Source organism: Dromiciops gliroides, chromosome 3 (genome assembly GCF_019393635.1).
Source record: "Dromiciops gliroides isolate mDroGli1 chromosome 3, mDroGli1.pri, whole genome shotgun sequence".
NCBI classification, from domain to species: Eukaryota; Metazoa; Chordata; class Mammalia; order Microbiotheria; family Microbiotheriidae; genus Dromiciops; species Dromiciops gliroides.
In genome coordinates this window covers 305,203,589-305,227,188 of record NC_057863.1, presented here as the reverse complement: position 1 = coordinate 305,227,188, position 23,600 = coordinate 305,203,589, and the positions used below count along the sequence as shown (strand labels likewise).

General features: G+C 38.3%; 1 protein-coding gene across 3 annotated transcripts in view; it reads right to left on the bottom strand.

The window, feature by feature from the left end:
- The window catches only part of COL8A1 (collagen type VIII alpha 1 chain), a 220,743-nt gene that overhangs the window by 5,810 nt on the left and 191,333 nt on the right, over positions 1–23,600 (bottom strand). For 2 of the 3 annotated variants that reach the window (XM_043998466.1, XM_043998465.1), the window contains exon 3: positions 4,419–4,737. In XM_043998466.1, coding sequence (XP_043854401.1) covers positions 4,419–4,734 — 316 coding nt within the window. In that variant the 5' untranslated portion in view covers positions 4,735–4,737. The remainder of the gene's footprint in view (positions 1–4,418; positions 4,738–23,600) is intronic. The other variant, XM_043998467.1, reaches the window with a different exon arrangement.

The window sequence follows — 23,600 nt, the reverse complement described above, 5'->3', positions numbered from 1 at the left end:
GATCATGAACAGGGATGGAAAGAGTACCATGTTCTATGCTTTTATAGAGTTATAGTGAATAAAGCTGATACTTCATTGAAGCATGGTTTTAGAATATGAAAAGCACCATTTTTTTTTTGACCCTTTCAGTGCTGGCTAGTGAAACAACACTGCTCTTCCTCCTGACTTCCCAAGAAGCCAGTTACCTACACTCAAAACAGGACAGTCATCATTGACTCTTCTACAGGAAGGCTTTCTCAATCTCTCTTCATTATTTCCTGTTTATCCTGAATGTGGCTTGTTTGTACATATTTATTTGCATGACATCTCCCCCATTAGATTATAAGCTCCCTGAGGGCAGGAACTATCTTTTGCCTGGTTTTGTATTTCCAGTGCTTAGCACCGTGCCACACATAGTAGGTGCTTAATACGTATTTATTGACTGACTCTGCTCTCCCTAACTCCTCACTTCTAGTCAACTGACCAATTCTGTCTATTCTATTCAATCAGTATCTTTCACTATATCTTTCTATTCTTCATGTCCCTCCCCTAATTCAGGCCCTCATTATTTCTTGTCTTAGCTGCTCATTTTCCTCTAAACCATACTTCATGAGATTGTTAAGTTAATCTTTCTAATGCACAGTTCTGATCCTGCCCTACCCCTTCCTCAAAAATCTTTGATGATTCTCTATTATCTTTGGAATAAAATCCAAGCTCCCCAATTTAGTGTTCAAAGTCTTTCATGTTCTATTTCTCTCCTACTTTTCCAGTCTTAACTTTCTTTTATATCAAACTTCAGATTAGACTCCCTTCATGACTCCTACATCTAGAATACATTTTCTTCTGTGTCCTTTAAAGCTGGGCTTCGATGAAGTCTTCCATGATGCTCCTAGACAAAATTGATTTCTTCCTCATATGAACTCTCAGCACACTTTGTTTGTGTACTCATTTATTCTCACTTGCTGAACCATACTCTGTATTAAGTACCTTTGTATACTTATCTCCTCTCCTCTACTAGAATATAATCTTCTTGAAGGCAGAGATCCAGACTTCTTATCTTTAAATCATCCTTAGGAGCTAACTACAGGCAGCTAGGTAGTGGATAGAGTGCTGAGTCTGGGAATCAGAAAGACTCATCTTCCAGAGTTTAATTCTGGCCTCAGACATTGACTATCTGTGTGACCCCGAGCAAGTCACTTAATCCTGTTTGCCTCAGTTTTCTCCTCTATAAAATGATCTGGAGAAGGAATTGTCAAATCACTTTGGCATCTTTGTCAAGAAAACCCCAAATGGGGTCACAAAGAGTTGGATACCATTAAAAAAACAAAAAAACAAACAAACAAAAAATCCTAAAAGGAGCTGAAAAGGTACTAACACAATGAATAAAATATCAAATGGAAGGAAGATGCATTTTCTATCTTGTATAGGGATCATAGGATCATATCTAGAGCTAGACAGAACCTCAGAGGTCATCTAATCTAACACCCTAATTTTACAAATTAGAAACAGGTTTAGGTGGGTTAAATGACCTGCCCAGGGGCACACAGGTAGCAGATATCAGAGGTGAGATTTGAACCCATATGCTCTGACTTGAGAGCCAGTGTTCTTTCTACTATACCTAACTAGAGTGGGACTAATATGCCGGGATTTTTGATAATTATGTATATCTCTTCATGAAAGAAGAAAATTATTCTGTTGTGTGTGTACAGTATTGTAATATTTCACAATGCCCTTCTCTCTAAAATTAAAGAGACTTGCTTAAGTCTTTCCAATTGTACTTCCCCCCAGCAATTCCTTAATTTGATAATTCAATACTTTACTTCTTTGTGACAACTCTAATTTTAGCCATAAAGGCAGATGAAATGTGTGACTATCACTGATTATTGTCATCAACAGCAATAGGAATATAAGAATAACAATAATGAAATTGAGATAAACTTGAAATACAAAAAAACCTCTTAGTTTTCTATGCTAAATTGGGTCATAAATAAATGAAATGTTTAGATAATACCAAACACCCATTCTGGCCAATAGCAATGACCAGTTCTGATCACTATATCTTATATATTTGTATGTGTATGTGTGTGTGTATATATATATACACACATATATATGTATGTATATGTATATATCTGTATATATCTGTATGAATATACATCTTTATATAGCTCTTGTTTTTATATTATACTCTATGTGTATAATAGAATATACAATAATATTATTACATATATTATACACTATTACATATATTATTTTTATATGTCTTTATATATATATATTTCTGATCACTACAGCTGTCAACAGGACAAAATGATTTGATATGGTTCTCATTTTTTCCTTTTCCTCTGCTCACTGTATGGTACTGATTCTACATTTCAGAAATGACCAAAACAGAGGCATTGGTAGGGAAAGGAGTAAAAGCCAATCTATCTTTTGGATTATCAGTCCCTGAACAGCCCCAATTGACTGTAACTCTTCTCATTCCAGTATATCACATATTCTCTTAGGAAGTCAATTTACTACTTTGTATTAAATTATAGCATCAGAAAATAAAGAAAGTAGGATTCCTTGGTATGTGTTCCCTTAGAACTTCCAGGTTTTTTATTTACCCTTTAGCTAAACATTCATTCATCCATCCATCCATCCATCCATCCATCCATCCATCCATCCATCCATCCATTCATCCATTTATTTATTTTTAGGTATTGCCTACTCCCAATAGAACATGAGCTTCTTGAGTCTTTTTTCTATTTGTTCTCCCAGTGCACAATGATTGGTACAATTTAAGCACTTAATAAATGTGCTTTTCATTCATTTCCCCCTTGATTCTAGTTTTTTAAAAATGATTTTATAATTGCCAAATCTAATGGCCTTTTCTTAGTTCTCATCCTTCTTCTTTTTTTGGGGGGGGGTGAGGAAATTGGGGTTAAGTGACTTGCCTAGGGTCACACAGCTAGTAAGTGTTAAGTGTCTAAGGCCAGATTTGAACTCAAGGCCCCCTGACTCCAGAGCCAGTGCTCTATCCACTGCGCTACCTAGCTGTCCCAGTTCTCATCCTTCTTGACCACTTCGTAAGCTTTTTCACTACGGATCACCCTCTTTCCTGGATATTCTTTCTACTCTAGGTTTTTGGGACCCTATTCTCTCCTGCTTTTCCTCCTACCTGTCTGACTACTCCAGATTATGGCTAACTATGTGTGATATGCAAGGTACATGCAAGGTTTTTATTGTCTAAATGGAAGAAACGTCCTGGGGGAGGGAGATGGGAGATATTGCACATGCAAATGGCAACTTTTTGTCCCCATTAGACTCTGAAGTCATTGAGGGAAGGGACTGTGTTTTTGCTTTTTTTTTATATGCCCAGCTCTTAGTACAATGTCTAGCACATAGTATGTTCTTAATAAGTGCTTGTTGATTGAATCACTCTATTCTCTCTCTTTTTAGAAGGCAACCCCCTCATGATTGTGTCTTATTTTACAAGTCTTTGTATAGTTCCTGGCACAGTATCTGACACCCAGTAGGCATTTTATAAGGATGAACAGAAAACTAAAAAGTAACATTTGAAACATGCTTTTCTCACCCTCTCCACCCTCAGGGCTATAAGATCATAGATTTAAAGCTGAAAGGGAACTCAGAGGCTCTCTAGTCCAACCTTGCCATTTTACAGATTAGGAAATCCGAGGCACCATTATCTTAAAAGCAGAGGCAACTTTTTCTTTATCTTTGTATTTTATTCCTCCAGTCCCCATCTAGTACCTATCAAGGTAGTCTGTCCATAGCATTCACTTAATAAACATCTGTTGAAAAGAAAAGTCATTTGAAAGTTGTCATTTGTTTTGACTTTGCTCATTCTAATTCATTCTACATACTAGCAGCCAAAGTAATCTTCCTGAAGGAAGTCCTCTATTCAACCAACTTCCTACTGCCTCCAGGATAAAATAAAGTCAGAAGACTTTATCTAGCTTCTAGAAGCCCTTCACAATGTGGCTCCAACCTATTTTTCCAGTTTCATTGGACAGTTCTCTCCCTTCTACAATGAAATCCGGTCAAATTGGCCTTCTCTCCCTTCTTCAAAGCCTCCAAGCCTGCAGTCTACTTCCTCCTCCACCCTACTTAATAAAATCACCCTCTTCCTTTAAGATTCAGCTCAGGCATCATCTTCTGCACAAAGCATTTTCTAATCCTTCCTCCTGCTAGTGCTCTCACTTCCAAGCTAACTTGTACTTAACTACTTACTATATATGTGTGTATTCACTTTATGTTTATATTGTGTGTATATATATATATATTTTAATATATAATTCTCTTCCTCCATTAGAATATCAGTGCTTCCTGAATAGGGATTGTTTTATATTCATTGTACTTATATCCCCAGCACCTAGCACTGTTACTCTATGAAATAGTTGCTTAGTATGTACTTATTTATCAATTGATTTTACCTTTGCTTTTCTTGGGAGCTGCCTCCTTGCCCATGCTGGGCACCTGTGGAATTTCCTTCATATACTGGGGTAGGTGTGGGTATTCTTTGCCATACTGCATGTGGGGCATCTCCTTACCCATGGGAAGGCCATCTTTGCCCAAAGGCATGTGAGGTACTTGTTGTCCCAGGGGCTGGTATTGGGGTATTTGAGGTGGGATTTGAGGTGGAAGCTGTTTGATCCCATAATAGGCACCGCCATGAATGGACCTGACGAAACTGAAATAAATGAGGATCACCACTCCCAGTAGATGTAGAGGGGTCAGGGGAACAGCCATCACCTGTGGAAGGAAAGGGACACGTCAACATTGTAAAAACCTGAATATTGGTCCTATTGGAGGTGTGGTGGTCTAAAAGAGCCAGTGAGGACAATAGCACAAGAAGTCACCATAAAGGGAACTGAAGAAGAGTGAAAGAAGATACTACATGCTAAAGGAAGAAATAGGTTGAATTGGCAAATGGAGGCAGTGATGGGAACAATATCCTTAACAAGATCCCAGGACCTCCTTCAATTTGGGACTTAAAGCTTTAAAAGAAACAATGAGGGGCAGCTAGGTAGCGCAGTGGATGAAGCACTGGCCCTGGATTCAGGAGGACCTGAGTTCAAATCCGGCCTCAGACACTTGACACTTACTAGCTGTGTGACCCTGGGCAAGTCACTTAACCCCAATTGCCTCACTAAAAAAAAAAGAAAGAAAGAAAGAAAGAAAAGAAACAATGAAAGAACTTTGAAAGATCTGTAATTTCATGAGTCCACCAATAAAGATGGACAGTCAAAAAATGCCAGTTTTTTGACCCATCAGATAGATGAACTTCAATTCTATCAATTAAGTATGAAAATTGAGTCCACCAAGGAACAAGAGAAACCTTCCTAATTAGAGAAAATGTGTATGATGTTATTATTTTTATGATCTCTAGAGAGAAATGCCATTTTTACTTTAATTTTGAAAAAATTAAGGTGGCTAGATGGCATAATGGATAGAGTGCTGGACTTGTATGTGAGAAGACCAAGTCCATGTGTCTGCTCAGATACTTGCTGACTGTTTGACCCTGGGCAAATCACTTAACCTCTTTGTGCCTCAGTTTCTTCCCTCGCAAACTGAGGGAATTGAATCCTGTGGTCTCTGAGGCCCCTTCTCATTCTAAACCCGTGATTCTTTAATTCTACAGAAAAACTTCCTTAATTTCTGGGATAGTCACTTAACTTCTAAGGGCCTCAGTTTCCTGATCTGTAAAACTGTTGAGTTGAAAAAAATGACCTCTGCTCAAATGATTTTTAGTAACTAGATTTCACTAATTAAATTAAATTAAAATTTACCTTAGAACCATCCATGAAGGGAAAAGTTAATTAAGCAAATTCATAATACTAAGTAGATATCTGATTTATGTTGAAAATATTGTTTGCCAGTAAATACTATCTATTTGAATATGAAATCTGTGCCAATGCATTGCTCTCAACTATTTGAATTGTACATGTTTTGTTTTGAAGGGGGATGGAAAAGAGGAAAGAGGATAGCTAAGTAGGATTGCCCTAGGCATGTGCTCAGGATGGGCAAGGAGCTTCCTGAAAGAGACAGGGAAGTGACAACAAGTGCCCATGAGTGCATAGGTCTGGAGTTTCCTTCTGCTTGCCCTTGAGACAGAGACTTACTTCCTGGTTGCCCTCCTGGGAATGGGGAGAAGAGAGCCAGTATGGTTGTATTGAGACTTTCTGTTCAACTTGTAGTTGACTGGCAGTTAACTTTAGGAGGCAGTAGCTCCTGTATATTGCTACCTGAAAGTCTATCTGAGGTGACTGGGACCAACGGAAGAGGAGCTAAGACCGATGAGGGGTAACCCAACCTCTAGAACTGAGTTGGGACCTGGAACCTGGGGAGAAGGGCCTGAGTACTCAAGACTGTGGGCTCTTGTGACTCCTAGGTGTTTGGTGAGTCAAGGACTGGTAGGATGATCTCGATGAAGATGTGGGTAGCTTCTCATACATCCTACACGCTTCCCTTGTTTTCCTTTGTTTATATAGAGCTTGGACACACAGTCCTCTCCCCTGCCCCTCCTTCAACATAGGGTAAAAGAGGTTTAGGAATTCCCTGGCCATACCTAAAGGACTAGAGTGAGCAAGAGGAATTGGGGGCATGATCGGTGGCAGAAGTCTTTAGGGGAGCTTAATGTCTTTCATTTCCCTTGTATTCCATATACTATGTGGCCACAATATGCCGAGTACCTGTGTCCGGTGGATGTAGGGTCATTGAAAAAGAGAGAATCGGAGATGTCTATATTCCTTATAATTCCTTAACTAAGTTTTTTTTGGGGGGGTGGGGGGGGTGAGGCAATGAAGGTTAAGTGACTTGCCCAGGGTCACACAGCTAGTAAGTGTCACGTGTTTGAGGCTGGATTTGAACTCAGGTCCTCCTGAATCCAGGGCCAGTGCTTTATCCACTGCACCACCTAGCTGCCCCGCCAATAATTATTTACACTTAAACAGGTTGTGTGATTTATCTAGGGTCACACAACTAGTAGGTATCTGATGTCAGATTTGAATTCATGTCTTCCTGATTCCAGGCCTGGCACTCCATCCACTGCACAATCTACCTGCTTATGGACACACAGTCCGTAAAGTGTCATCCATCCATATTATATGAATCTCCTTTTCATAAAAGGAGAAAAAATGAACTGCCTTGGAAATTTGACGGCATTCTATTTACATGAAATGCAATCTTAGTAGATGACCACTAGATGGCACAATAAATCCATGTTGTTGAATTTGTTCAACTTTTTAAGCGTGTATACATTTAACATTGGGCATGCGCTTTCTTTTCTTATTCTCCATGGATCCTGAAATTAAAAAAATAATGATGTATTTAAAGTAAATGAAACTAAGACCTCTGGTTGCCATAATGTTCATCAAAAGGGAACCAGAACTTTACATTTGCTTAAACTTGGTATCCTATAGAAAAACTATTTAGAAATAACTTGAATTTTATTCTGGAGTGAGTTTCCTGGGTCTCTCATTTTCTTCTTGCACTAATATTTTCTTTTTATTCATTCCTTTAGTATAATATATGACAGCCTATTAGTGGACAATATTAATAATGCAAGACAATATGTATTCATTAATCTATTTAAAAGGAGTCTCAATCACAAACCTTGTTGTTTGTACTTCCTTACTGTAGAGAACCATGACATCGGGAGGTGATGTCATGACTTACACAAACCTTACTGCTTTGAAATAACGATATCTTTTTTGATTTGGGAAATCAGAGCAAATAGATGTATAACTGATACGCTTTCAATTTTGTAATTTTAAGCTGTCAATTTCAGTAATATTTTGTTCTCCAAGAAAATAGAGTATATAGTAATAAAGTGATAGGACAAAGAACTTACTGATCATCTTTCCTTGAATGAATTTCTAACTTCTGTGTCTCAGCTGGAAAGGACTACCCCAAAACTAAAGTAATAATAGTTATACATTCATAAATAGAATATTCTCTTCCCCACCCCCTCCTCCCAATTCACTCATTAATCCATTATGGGAAAGCAAAAGGTATAAATACCACCCAGTTCTAGTCAGTTATGGATAGAAAAAATCCTCAGAAATCACCTAATCCACCGCCATCCTTTTATTAATGAGGAAGCTGAAGTTGCAGTTGTGTGGTCTGAAGCCACACAGCTAATGAGTGGAAGAATTAGGACTCAAACTCAAGTCCTCTGTAATTCTAGATCCAATGTTGTTTCCAGTCTACCATGTTGATCTCCGGTTTGACCTTTCAGGGCTTCAGTTATGAAGTTAAGAATGTTAAGGTTGGTTTTGAGATGAGAGAGAAAAAACTCAACTAAGTTACCAAAACCTGAATGACTATTTCATGTATGACAGAAACAACTTCTGGAACATGGTTAATTTGTAGATTGTCCTGCCAGAGCTCCTGGTATTTTACAGACACTTGGCACCTAGGTGACACAGTAGATGGAGCACCAGGCCTAGAGACAGGAAGACTCATCTTCCTGAGTTAAAATGTAACCTCAGACACTTACTAGCTATGTAACCCCAGGAAAGTCACTTAGCCCTGTTTGCCTCAGTTTCTTCATCTGTAAAATGAGCTGGAGAAGGAAACGGTAAATCACTCCAGTATCTTTGCCAAGAAAACCCCAAATGGGATCACAAAGAGTTGGACATAACCAACTGTGTGACCCTGGGCAAATCACGTGACTTTTGTCTGCTTCAGTTTCTTCAACTGTAAAACATCATAGCATCTACCTCCCAGCTTTGTTGTGAGAATCAAATGTGATAATATTTGTAAAACATTTAGCACAGTGCCCAGCACACAGTAGGCACTTAATAAATGCTTATGCCTTTCCCTTCCTTACTAATACTTATTTTGAATATATTACAACATTATAGTGGGTATTTTGAATAGTTTTAAAAAGTTAATTTTAGTGTTTCAATATTGTTTTAGTTGTATCAGGACTCTGTTTTCTTTTGATATTTTATTTCATGATTTTTTTTTCATTTCCACAGACTCAAGAATGAATTTATTACATCCACGATCCCAAAAATTTCATGGCATATATAATTATCTTTTTTTGTTTTTGTTTTTTGGTTTTTTTGCAGGGCAATGAGGGCTAAGTGACTTGCCCAGGGTCACACAGCTAGCAAGTGTCAAGTGTCCGAGGCCGGATTTGAACTCAGGTACTCCTGAATCCAAAGCTGGTGCTTTACCACTACGCCATCTAGCTGCCCTTATAATTATCTTAATATAAATTCATGTTAAAGATTAAATGTGTTCCTTTGTTCAAAATTCCAAAAATATTATTTATACACAGTTTTCTTTTGTTGTTGAGTTGTTTCAGTAGTGTTTGGTTCTCTACAACCCCATTTGGGGGTTTTCTTGGCAAAGATGTTGTAGTGGTTTGCCATTTCCTCCCTTAGCTAATTTTATAGATCATGGAACTGAAACAAACAGGGTTAAGTGGCTTGCCCAGGGTCACACAGCTAGTAAGTCTGAGGCTGGATTTGAACTCAGGGCCTCTTGACGCTAGGGTCGGGCAGTCTAACCACTGCCTGTCCTGTCTCTACCTGCCTGTCCATATTATACACATACTGCATTCAAAACATTGTTTTCTGCACTAGGAGAGATACAATGTGTAGTTGAAACATGTCCCCACCCCGATGGAGTTTATAGCCTAGGATATGATACAAATAGGGACAACCTACAATATTATGTAATAAGATTATCAGGAAAGGATGATAGAAGTTTTCTACTATATTAAGTGAAAAATTCTTATACTGTATTTTTAAGTTTTGGTCTAGGCAAAGAATAATATCCTTTCCAGGCTTTAACAGAGTAACAATTCCAGACAAGAGAGCTTATCTTGGGTTTTTAGGAAACATATATAGCTGTATTACTTCTGCCCTTCTCCCTCCCCCCTCCCCCATCCCTTAAATAGGAGGACAAACAATCTGATCCATTGAAGGGATAGCTCGGGCTGTTAAGTAATGTCACTAGAGAATTAATAGTATTAACACAGCACAAGGAAATAAATGGCATCGCCTGATAATGTATGTGAAACGGGCTTTGTTGATGACAGTAAACATAATCAAGGTAGTAATATGGGCTAGAATCAGAACCTTGCCTCTTTATCTTAGTTCTTTTTCAAAACCTACCAATCAGAGAGAATCTTGGATGCTAAGTGAGCTTCATAGCTGCAGTTATTACACAGCTTCTGGATTTCTTTTGGTAGGGATTGGGAAGGGGAGGGGGGAGCAGAGTCCCTGAATTGTATTTTGGGTACACTGAATTTTAATAGGAGTTTAAAAAGGAAGGCATTTCTAACTCGAATTTAGATAATTGTTTAGGATCATAACTTCAAAACGGCACTCAATATGTAGTCAAAAGAATAGACTTAATCTGAACCTAGGAGTGTTTTTCAACTGCTTTTACTTAGATGGGGTGTCTCTTATCACCAGTGGCTATGTGGTCGGCCTCACTTTCAGAGAGAGGGTTTCCACCTACCATACCTTAGTAGATACTGGCAGAACCAGTAGATAGTATTGGAAAATGTAGTGCTTTTATCCAGTAGGTGGCAGTAGAGAGCAGCTTGACAGCTAGAGCCCAGCAGGGATCTCGAAAATGCCCATTAGAGAAGAGATAGGAAGATCAGTACAAAAAAGATCCACTTAAAAGATAATAAGCCCAGCAGAGAGGGAGGAAGGGAGGGAATGAGCATGTCTATAATTCCAACTATGTGCCAGGCACTGTGCTAAGAGCTGTTTTACAAATACCTCCCAACAACCCTTCAAGGCAAGTTATTTCCGTTTTACAGTTGAGGAACTGAGGCAGAGGTGGAGACATGACACTTAGAGAGTAGAACTGTGATGTAACCAGAGGATATCAATATCCTCTACATGTGTGCCCTGCATGCAATTGCTCTGGCAAATGGAGTTCTGGATATGTTCCTCTTTTTGCATATCCCATGGTTATGTTTATCTCTATGTGTATATTCTTAGTGTGTATTCCTTGAACATGACTTTTTTTTCCCCCCGAATGTCCTCTATCCCCTTACTGGTGGTATACTAACTTATGGGAGAATTTCCTCATGTGTGTCTGGAGAGATATTTCCTTATCAATTTATTTGCTATGCTGTTTGGTTAAAAGGATCTTCTTTTGAACTAATGTGATCAGAGATTGACTAGTAAATATAAACACAGTAGTGAGGTCTCATGAGCTATGGTTTTGAATGGGTACTGACCCATATTGAATACCAATTCCTACTTGGCTAGAGAGGTATTCATTCTATCTACCTAAACTCAGAGCACCAATTTTTATGGTTTTAAATAGCCCTAATATGTCTTTGAGAAAGCACGTATTTGCAAATGGGTCAGTTTCCATACATAATACCTGTAACCTATACCCATGAAGCATTTTAAGGTTTACAAAATGCTGTTGTAGGCACAGATCATATGCATATATGTAACACACAACATGTACACATATGTGTAGTGTTACATACACATATATGACATATACACATGTGTATGCATAATCATGTTTTGTATACATGTATAAATAAGTTAATTTTATCTTTTATTTATCATCTATCTACCTACCTACCTAGCTATCTACCTACCATCTATCTATCATCTATAGCTTAGCATAGTGCCTGTCACATTATAGGCATTTAATAAATGTCAATTGATTATTGACTGAGTGATTTGGCAGTTTGTAAAGTGCTTTAACATCTATTATCCCTTTTTTATTCCCATAACAACCTAACCCAGGAAGGTAGATGTTCCTATTATCCCCATTTCACAGCTGAGGCAGAGAGAAATGTTAGGTGACTTGCTCAGTGTTACAAAGCTAGTAAATGTTTGAAACCAAATTTGAACTTAGACCTTCTTAACTCCAGGCCCAGCACTCTATCCAACAGAATTCCTCCCTAGAGCAGTACAAAATAAATAATTTCCCCCCTAAGATGGGCAGTTTCCAAATATATGAAATCAGCTATTGTGTCTCCCTAACTCTCTTCTGTAGATTCAATAACCAATTCCTCTAACCATTCCCCATATGTCATCATTTCTATACCTGTCACCATCCTGGCTGTCCTGTTTGGGGTGTCTTTCAGCTTGTTAATGTCTTTTTTAAAGTATGGCATTTAAAACTGGTCAGAGTATTCAAACCTTCGGTCTGATCAGTGAAGACCACAATGGAACTTTTGCCTCCCCTGATATGGAAATTATACAAATTAATAACAATATATGTAAATATATACATACAACAGTACATATATTAAACAAATATAAGATTCATTTAAAAAACCCAAATGTTTCAACAAAAATAACATATTAATCTTATAGTCAACTAAAATCTCCAGAACTTTTCTATGTGAACAGATGTCATCCATCCTACATTTATATAATTCCTTTAATTTTTTTGAACCTAAATGTAGGTCTTTCTGTTTGTCCTTGCTAAATCTTATCTGGTTGGTTTTGACTCACTATTATAGACTATAGAGATCATTTTAAATCTCTTTTCTATTATGTAGCATTGCAGATACACTTCTACCATTGTTGAAAATTGGATAAGCATATCTTCTATGTCTTTATCCAAACTATTGATTAAAAGTATTGAGCAGGACAAGGTCATAAAACATGGCCTTTCCCAGGTTGCCAAACATTCATATTAACACTTATTGGGTAGAATAACTTAACCAGCTGCTTAACTGTGCTAGTTACCATTCAGTCCATATTTGTCCATATTGTCCATAAAAAATATTTGTCAAATACCTAACTAAAATAAAGATATACTATCTTTAAAAGATTCACAGGATCTATGAGTCCAGTAGTACCATAGTACTGTATGTCTGGAAGGGAATTTAGAGGCCATTCAGTCCCACATTTTATAGATGAGAAAACAAAAGCCCCAAAAGATGATGTCACTTATTCAAAGGCATCCAGGGAGTAAAGAGCAGCACAAGATTTTTAATTTTGTGTGTGTGTGTGTGTGTGTGTGTGTGTCTGAGGCAATTGAGGTTAAGTGACTTGCCCAGAGTCACACAGCTAGTAAGTGTTAAGTGTCTGAAGCCAGATTTGAACTCAGGTCCTCCTGAATCCAGGGCCGGTGCTCTATCCACTGTACCACCTAGCTGCCCCGAATGACTACAATTCTTTTTTGTTTTTTTTTTGCAGGGCAATGGGGGTTAAGTGACTTGCCCAGGGTCACACAGCTAGTAAGTGTCAAGTGTCTGAGGCCGGATTTGAACTCAGGTACTCCTGAATCCAGGGCCAGCGCTTTAACCACTGAGCCATCTAGCTGCCACAGCACAAGATTTTAATCCAAGAATGAACAGTTAGGAACACCTTTTCTTTCTCGTTGATCTCATCAGTTCCCATGGATTTCATTAACATTTCTATGCAAATCTAAAAAGACAGCAATCTCTAGTTTGAGCCACAGTTTCACATCACCAAAAGGAGCTGAACAGCTTCAGCTGGAAGTTCCACAGTCATCTCAATTTCGATGTGTCCAAAATGGACCTCATAATTTCTATCCCCAAACTCCATCTTCCTAATTAAAGCAAATATTTTCATAACCATTTCAATATAATTAATTTTCTTGTATTTTAAAAATGCATTTAAAACATTGTTTTGAGGAATCCACAGGTTTCATTAGACTGCCCAAGGGGTCCAGGGGGATAAAAAAGGTTAAGAACTCATGGAGGGGGTGCAGCTTGGTGGCGCAGTGGATAGAGCATCGGCCCTAGAGTCAGGAGGACCTGAGTTCAAATCCGACCTCAGACACTTAATACCTACCAGCTATGTGACCCTGGGCAAGTCACTTAACCCCAATTGCCTCACTAAAAAAAAAAAAAAAGAACTCATGGAGGGGATTGAAAGGAGAGTTAGAAGGAAGAAAAAGGAGGAAGTAGCAGAAGAGAATGAGGAGAAAGAGAAAAAAGATGGTTTAGGATAGAGGCCTAGACTATACTCACAAGTAGGAGCAGAACATGTCTGATGATCCATTAAGGGGGAATTGATGAGTGTTTAGACAGCTAGGAGGAAAATTAGAAGAGAGCAGTGTTGTGAAAACCCATGGAGGAGAGAATATTGAGAAAGAGAAGGAAGTGCTCAACAATGTTAAATGACACAAAGCGGTTAAGAAGGATAAGAACTGAGAAGGGTCCATTGGATTTAACAATTGAGAGATTACTGACAAACTTGGTAAAAGCAGTTTCAGTTGAGTGGTGTGATTGGAAGCCAGACTGAGAAGTATGGAGAAGTGAGTGGGTAGTAAGAAGGAAGATGTAGAGTATGATAGCTGGTGAGGATGAGTTTTGAGTGAAGCTTTTTAAAGTCTAACAGGGATGGGGGTAAGAAGGTGGAAAGTAGATATCTAGGCATCTTCATAGACAGAAAATTTGTGAATAAAGACTCAAGAGGATATGATTGAAGGATCAAACTACAGGAGACAAGAGGAGAAACAGTTCAAGAACTCCAATAGATGGGTTGGTTTTGGCCAGAGGGGCCAGATGTTGGAAAAGAGGAGGAAATGGGTGATGATTCTGAATGGATTGAAAGGGTCAAATTGGGAATAAGAAGTAGTTTAGAGTGGATGGTTTCATTTTCTCTGTATATGAGGCAAGGACCTCTGCTGAGAGAAAGAGGGAAGAGGATCACTTGAGGAAAAAAGAAGAGATTTGGAACAGATGCTGTGGGGAGTTCTATAAAGAGACAATTGAGGAAGAGTCAAAGGACTGACATTCAGCAGTGAAATTAGATAATATAAACTGATAGTTAACCCTGCTATTTGTTATTTTAACGGTTATTTGACTTCTTCCAGTGGTATTCAGTAGTACAAGAATAAAACCAACATCATTATTGGTGGGAACTGTGTATTTTAAAATTCTAAATGTGGGTTCTAATCTGTCCCCCCAAGTTTTGGGGGGAAACTGGCTTAAATCACTGATAAATGAGTTTAGGCTTTTTAAGGGTTTATTAAAATATATAAGATAGTAAAGAGAGCGAAAGATTGAGAACAGATTTCTTATAGCATGGAAATCCTAGCCTTCCTAAACCTCCCACTTGTAGTCCTGCCACCAAACCGATGTCTCACACCAAAAGAGGAAGCAGTCCTCTGCCAACGTCCACTTCCTCCTTCATGTCCTCCTCCCAGAAATGGGAGGTTCTTCAAGCTGATTGGCTAACGCCGTTCAAATCCATTGGTTCACAGGACCCAAAGGTGGTCTCGATGTAAAGTTCAAAGTTTTTAGCTTCTGAGAACAATACCCTCTTAAGGGCCAGCCAGATGTGCTTACAATCTAGTTAACTGGAAGTAGGCTAGTCAGCAGTCAATCACTCTAACTTAATTCAATCAGTTTAGATTAATTTCCAGGTGGGCCTTTGAGTATCTGCTAAATCCCCTTATCTACCACATTCCATTATCTTGGATCAAACCAGGGCTAGGTTTGGAATGGCTTGGGAGGCAGAAGGACAAAGGAGAGTACAGAAGACAGTGTAAAACTGAGTTGATTCATTATAAGACTGAGATTTCAAAGGGAAGAAAGGAAGACCAGAGCAGGTGTGAAAAACTGGAAAGCAGGGAATGATGGAGCAACTGTGTGGAGATAAAGAAGAGTCAAAGAGGAATCCATCCTCCTAGTACATGACACTCCATTTCCAGACACTGAGCATTTTCCCTGACTGTTCTCAATGTCTGGAATGCTCTCCTTCCTCATCTCTGCCTCTTCGTTTCCTTGGTTTCTTTCATGTCTCAACTAAAGTCCCACCTTCTTCAAGAAGCTTTCCCCAGTCCTTAATCTTTGTGTCTTCCTTTTGCATCCCTCAGTTTATCCTATACATATCTTCTTTGGACATAATTGTTTGTATATTGTCTCCTCCATTGGATCGTGAGTTCTTTGAGAAACAGAGACTATTTTTTGCCCTCCCCTCTCCAGTGCTTAACACAATGCCTTGTATATAGAAAGCATTTAGTAAATGCTAGTCTACTGACTTACTGAGTGAATGAAGGAGGGGGAATATAATGCTTATAGTCTGAGAGAGTAATTTCATCATTTTGAATCATAGAGGTTGAAGATTTGTAGGTGATGCTAAGATCAAGGATACAGCCATGTCTATATGTGGCTGAGGTTGAGGCAACATGGGAGTTGAGGAGATTGATGATGCCAGAGGAACAGGTAGTGGTCAAATTAAGGCTGGAATGCAAATTCCCTTTTTCTATGTCCAAGTTAAAACCAGGTTTGTTTCATATGACTTCTTTGTAATAAACCCTTGCTGGAATTTAATGGGGCTCTTTCTTTTCTAGATACTTACAAACGGACATGTTTAATAATCCAGACTAGAATTTTTCTGGAGAATGACATCAACCTTATCAGTTTCTATTATGAATAGGAAGAATTAAGAGAAGCATGGGCAAACATATAAGTTGATACAAAATGAAGTAATCAGAACCAGGAAAATGGTGTCTACAACAATATTAGTCCTAAGAACAAAAAAGAAACAACTCTATGAATTTATAATGACCAAGTTTGGATGTGAAGGAGATGAAAAAGTGACCCTTTCTCTTTTCTTTGAAAACAGGGAAGGCTTTAGGTATGGCACACTGAACCTACTTGTTTGATATGGAGAGAAATGATTATTTTCTTATATTAATAACCATTTTTTTCCTCTTTTTATTTCCTCATTCAAAGCCCAGTCCTTGTGAAAAGCAGGGCTCAAGTGAGACATTCTCTTCAGTCTTGTGTGGGGCCCCACCCAATTGGGAGAGCTTATTTCTAATCAAAGGGTAAGGAGAATATGATCTAGGTGAATTCCAGCCTATTGTATCCAATTTAAGTAGTCTGGGTGGAGATGGATCCCTTTGTCTAGATTGCCAGAAGTGGGAGTGGTCTGGCTTGAGATGAGTCTCTTTGTCTTAGAGCCCTGACATGATCAAAGTAGCTTCCCCCAAGTCTCTCAGTAGAAAAAAAAAAGCCCACCTCATTATAATATTCATTCTTTCATTAATTATTAACCAATCAGATTAGATTTTCACCCTCTAGGATGAAGGGTCTTTGGTTTCTGAGAGAACCACTGACTTCAATTTGTTATGTGCTATCTTAATTAATAAATTGATAATTACCCAGAAATGATGTCTCTTTTGCTTTTCATTAATTTCAACATGTTGGTTAGCTTTGCTCAACTGCTTTTTACTTTCTCTATTCTATTTTTTGTTATTAGAGATGGCTTACTGGGTAGGAGGTATGTTTGGAAAAATTGATGATGTAAAAACAAAAACTATCAATAATAATTTAAATAAAAAATGTAGTTTTTAGAATCTGATGTCATCCCTTCACTGAATTTTTGAAATAAGCAAGTATGCTATTGAGTTTTAGGAATTAATTTTAATTAATAATTAATTTTTAAGAATTAAATTTTAGAAAATAAGCACACTTGCTTATTTCTGCTCTGATGACTTTGTAATGATTGGAATGATGCCACCTACTGGAGACTTGCTGTGGGAAAGCTCCATCATGAGGAAAATGCCTCAGAGACATTGTGGCTTTTCCTTGGCGTCAGGAAATGACTTTTGCTCATGGGTGCTGTCTATCAAGGCTACCAGCCAATCAACTTGAGGAGCCTTCTATTTTCTGGGAGGAGACAGGAAGGAGGAAAGGGAGCCTGCGCGGAGAGCTCTTGGGCTTTTTGGTTCCTGACTTGGTGGTGGTGGTGGCAGAGGACTTCACAGGAAATTTGAGGAAAGATAGGAATGCCAGGCTGTTGGAATTCTGTTCTCAATCTTTTTCTTTCTATTTTCTAATAAACCCTTAAAAACCTAAACTCATTTTATCAGTGATTTTAGTCAGTTTCCCCCAAAACTGGGGGAACAGATTAGAATCCACATTTAGAATCTTAAATTACACAACTTACAAACAGAATCTTTCCAACTGACTAGTTTCTCAAGTATTATCAATTCCATCTTTCTCCACAATTCTCATGTCCCTCTTTTAAAACTCCATTCACTCAGCTTATCCCCCCTCCCACCCAGATTACCCTAATTGTAATAGCCTTCCAGATGGTCTCCCTGATTCCAATCTCTCCCTCATTCCATCCATCCTTGACATAGCTGCCAAATTGATATTCCTGAGACCATGTCCATCTCTTTCTCAGAGATCATCAGTGGCTCCCCACTGCCTCTAGAATAAAACCTAAACCCTTCACCTTGGCATTTAATGCCCTCCCAGAGTGACAATTGCTTACCCTACTCTTCAGGGAGTAGTTCCTCAGGGCAGATCTCACAGCATTCCTGGGTAACCTGTTGCCATGTCTTCCTACCTTAGCATATGCTTCCTAATACCAAATTCCAAAAAAAACCCAAACTTTAAGCTCATTTCCTCTTTTTCTGTCCTGGGAGGAGGTGGAAAACATCTGGAGAACATTTTTTCCCCCTTGAAATAACCATTCACATACTTGTAGTCTGTTTTTAACTCATTCTACTTTGGCCTCTCCAAGCACAGTAGTTTCATCAAAGTACAAAATAGTTTAAGCAATAAAAGGTTCAGTGGGAGCCCTAAAAGAGAAACCTCTGAAACAGAGTAAGTTTTTCTCATGTAGTAAAATGAGCACTGAACTGAGAGAATCAGAAGACCTAATTTTCAGGCAAGTCACTTCTCTCTGAAACTCAATTTAAAATGGGAGGGGAGAGGTTGTGTTACCTCACTGTAGGGGAGTGAGACTTAGATTTGGGTCCAGAATACTGGCTCTGTTACTAATTACCTGTGTGGCCTTGGGCCTCAGTTTCCTCACCTGTAAAATGAAGGGCAGGAAGGAAATAAGCATTTCTCAAGTGCTAGGCACTGTGCTAAGTGCTTTACAAATATTAACTCACTTGATCCTCACAACAGAGTCCCATCCAACTCAAAAGTCATTCTATGACCTTTGAAAGTACAAGTTGGGACAAAATCTGTAAGGCCCTTTCCAGTCCTCCATTCTGTGATTCTCTTTTAGCATATTTCTTAATGCATGTTACCGTTGAAGGGAATTCAAAAGAGCAAATAGGTTAGGCAACCATCTCGCTTCCAAATGCTTTGTGGTGTTTTGTACTTTCTTGCTATGGATAAAGATGAAAAGGGAATCTCCCGAATACCTTAAGAAATACTGTTTGGATAAAACTTGTAGTCCAACCTGAACAGAAGCCAGGCTTTGACAGGATTATATACTATGTGCATTTTAACATAATAGTTGCATTCCTATAGCTCTCTACAGTATACACAGTGCTTTCCTCAGAACAATCCTTTGTGATGGGTAGTATGTGCATTCTTATCCCCATTTAACCAATGAAGAAACTGAGGTAGAAGAAGATCAGGTGACCTGCCCCTGCTACGAAATTAGAGTTTGGACTTAAACAGGGATATAGTAAATGGAAGATATTCCAAGAAAAAAAGCAAGGAAGAAAACAGAATGTCTGTGATGTATCTATCTTAAATTATACATTTCTTTGCTTTGGAAGAAAATCAGTGATGCCAATTCTAGCCTTAATGTTTCATTAATATCCCTGACATGGCTAACTCATTTTTATTTTGATTTGTTTGGGGGACAGATGCAGATGATAGTATGGTGGATTATCTGGGTCTCTTGGGTTTTTTCCCCTTCTTACCTAATTTCTTTTGTTTAATCATAAAAGTATTTTATGGGGCAGCTAGGTGGTGCAGTGGATAGAGCACCGGCCCTGGAGTCAGAAGTACCTGAGTTCAAATCTGGCCTCAGACACTTAACACTTACTAGCTGTGTGACCCTGGGCAAGTCACTTAACCCCAATTGCCTCACTTAAAAAAAAAAAAGAAAAAAGAAAAAAAAAAGTATTTTATTATTTTCTAGTTACATGTAGAGATAGTTTTCAACATTTGTTTTTATGAGATTTCTAGTTTCAAATCCCCCTCCCTCCCCTCCCTTCCCCCTCCTCAAGACAGCAAGAAATCTGATATAGGTTATATATGTACAATCGCATTAAATCTATTTCTGCATTGGTCATGCTGTGAAAGAAGAATCAGAGCAAAAGGGAAAAAACCTCAAAGAAGAAAAACAAACAAAAAATAGAAATAGTATGGTTCAATCTGTATCTAGATTCCACAGTTCTTTTTTTTTTTTCTTTTCTGGATTTGGAGAGCATTTTCCATCATGAGTCTTTTAGAACTATCTTGGACCATTGTATTGCTGATGAGAGTCAAGTTTATCACAGCTGATCAACACACAATGTTGTTGATACTTTGTACAATATTCTCCTGGTTCTGCTCATCTCACTCAGCATCAGTTCATGTAAGTCCTTCCAGGTTTCTCTGAAATCTGCCTGATCATCGTTTCTTACAGCACAATAGTATTCCATTACATTCATATACCACAACTTGTTCAGCCATTCTCCAATTGATGTCCACCCCCTCAAATTCTAATTCCTTGCCACCACAAAAGGAGCAGCTATAAATATTTTTCTTCTTAACCTAATTTCTGGATAATTCATTGCTCCAGAGGATCATAGAATTAAGATGGAAAGAAAAAGCAAAGCTTAAATTTTGTAATCCTATTTCTTGTTTTTAGTCCTAGTAAAAGATTTGAAGAATGAAGAGTTAGTTTTCAGGGATAAAAATGATGTGCTACCTTGGGTTCAACCCCCCAACAACAGTTGTAACAGTAAAGGAAAGGGGAGGTATAGCTGGATCAAAGTTCATGTGAAAAGGATCTAGTAGTTAGAGTGGGCCACAAGCTTAATGTATGTCAATGCAATGATATGGCAGCCAAAAAAATGAATTAGTTGAGAACTTAGGCTGTTTTAGCCATGGCACAGTGTTCACAATGAAGGTGGTAAAAGACCTACTATAGGTCAGATGACTTCTGTAGTAATTATTTGTAGTTGTAGGTGCCATATTTTAGGAAGGTTATTAACAAAGGGTGTGTGTCCAGAGCAGGGCAGAATTAGGTTGGTCAAAGAATTGAAGACCATGTGAGAGTCAGTAGAATGAACTAGAGAAGAGTACATTCACACTGTTTAGTTCTGAAAGGAAGAAACAGAAGCAAAGGGTGGAATTTGAAGAGTAGACTTTGGGCAGCTTGAAGGAAAATGTTTTCTAATGATTAATGACTATCCAAAAAGGTAATGGAATACCTTGTAAGGTAGTCTATTCTTCTATCACTGGATGTCTCCAATCAGAAGGAGAATGACCCTTTGACAGGGGTTTTGTAGAGGGGTTGGATGGATTGCCCGAGGCTACTTCTGAGGTCCCTTCCAATTCTGAGATCCTATGATTTTGCAGTTCTGTTCAGGTTCAAATTCATGATCCAGATGGTCTAATTCCTATCATGGACACAATGCTGGAAGAAGGGAATCTTTATTACCTTGGATGCTATTCACTCCTGGTATTATCCTCGAAGGGGAGTAAGTAAGGGGATTGAAGGGCATGGGAAGGTCCCAATATCCATTTCTGCCAGAATGCATCTTTATTTTCACCATCCTGGTTGGAGACTCATCCTTATGCTTTTGAAAAAAATCATATCTAAAATTAGTATTGGGGATAGAGTGTGCAATCCAATTTTCCATATGAGCCTTCTCTCCATCATTGGCACCATATGTGTAAGAGTGGGCTGTACATTTCAACATTTGTTATAGTAAATAATGGAACAAGAAAAGTTTCTGAGCCAAAGAGGTGACTTTAACACAAGTTGTTTCTCTACCATTCTAAAACATCTGGTTAAATCCATCAGCTCATTGAAAAAAGCAATCAAACTTTTTTGGGAGGGTAACAATTTGTTAAAGTAAAATTTTCACTTCACTGGTTGTTTTGGTATCCTTTAGACAATCTCAGTCATCTTAACTAAGGTTTCCCTGAGCTTTAAATAACCTTAAATAACTTGATGCAATTCAAACACTAAAAGTTTTTCATAGTCCATGTGCAAAACATATTAATTCAAACCATCATAACTTGGAAAATAATTAACCGATTAGCCTCAAGGTTGGCATGATCTCCTTCAGTCAAGATGACAATCCTGCCAAGTTTGTAGTATTTCGTTTTTAGCCATTCTGAATTATACAAGAACCCAAAAAAACATCTTGACAATTTCTTGGTCAATGAAAATGTGTATTTTCCCTTCACTTGTCTCACATAGCCCCAAATCAGCAGAGTCCATTCATCTAACCCATTCCAAAATACATTTAAACAACACTTTATCCCCCATGTTCCCCATCAACTTTTGAACAGGGGCATCAAAAACATGTTTTTGATAAATTATTAGCAGCAAGACAGGGTCTAAAGTCCACCCCCTTCTAAATCTTCCATTTATGGAGACAATTAACCTTCACATTCACATCTAACTCTAACAGTCTTTCAAAGACAAACAAAAGCACTGAGAGGAGGGAAACCACAGCTATCTTGGGACTGCACATTTCATTTATGTAACACGTGGAGTTTATTTTGAAGGAAAGAGAGATGGATGTGCTGTCAGGGAAAAAATCCTAAGGTTTTCACAGTTGATCCATTGAACATATTTCAGACAGGGGTGTGATGGAAGTAGAGGAAAGGCCAAAGAATTAGGTGAGAGGCACCGATTTGGGGGGCATTCCTAAGTCAAGGAAACTGAGAGTGTGCGAGAATTTTTTTTTTTTTTAATGAGTAAGACTTGTTACAAAGCATATGAATCAAGGAAAACCTAAAAAATCCCACTGACAAGAAATATTCATTATTTTTACATTAAAAGAATCTGAATACTATGTGGTATAGTAGAAGGAAAGTTGTGGTAGAAATAAGGTTTGCCTTCTGGTTTCAACTTTATATAGTCCATGGCCCAGAATTGAAAGCTTTGGGTTTAAATAAATCAGATCCATTCTAGCGGGCCTCTCAACAATTATAATTGCCATTCCCCCAGCCTCACCCCCCCCCTCCCTGCCCCATTTCTCCTGGGCACATCAGATTTTGGCTAGTGTTTAGCTGTCCATGAAAAGAAAATGAAAACAACAACAACAACAACAAACCAAACAAAAACAAACAAAGCAGGTATGTGTGGGAGCTAGCTTGAACTAACTCATGAGCACTCAATATTAAGTTTTTGATGTGAGCCATTTAACACTTGGAAATTGGCAAATTCTATAAATCAGGGCTTGACTTACTCTTTTGTTAATTGTCTAGACTTAAGAAACTGATGGAGAAAATGTTAATAGTGCAGATTAAACTTAAAAGTATGTTGTGCCGGGGGCAGCTAGGTGGTACAGTGGATAAAACATTAGCCCTGGATCCAGGAGTACTTGAGTTCAAATCCAGCCTCAGACACTTGACACTTACTAGCTGTGTGACCCTGGGCAAGTCACTTAACCCTCATTGCCCCACAAAAAAAAAAAAAAAAAGTATGTTGTGCCATGTAATTTGGCCAGAAAGCTGTTTGTTAAATATCTACTAGTACACCCCTGGGAAAAGCTCTTAGCTTCCATGTATGTTTTAGGCTAACATAACATTTAATATATGGTAACACTTATCTAATACTTCTTAACGCTTATCTCCCCCCACAAAGGACAGATTTGCCCTTGAGGGTATAAATAATCAAAATAACTTTCCTTGACTCTTCTGTGGTCTTATACCTTATCTAGGAACTTGACATCACTTCAGGCAAGTCATGTTCCCT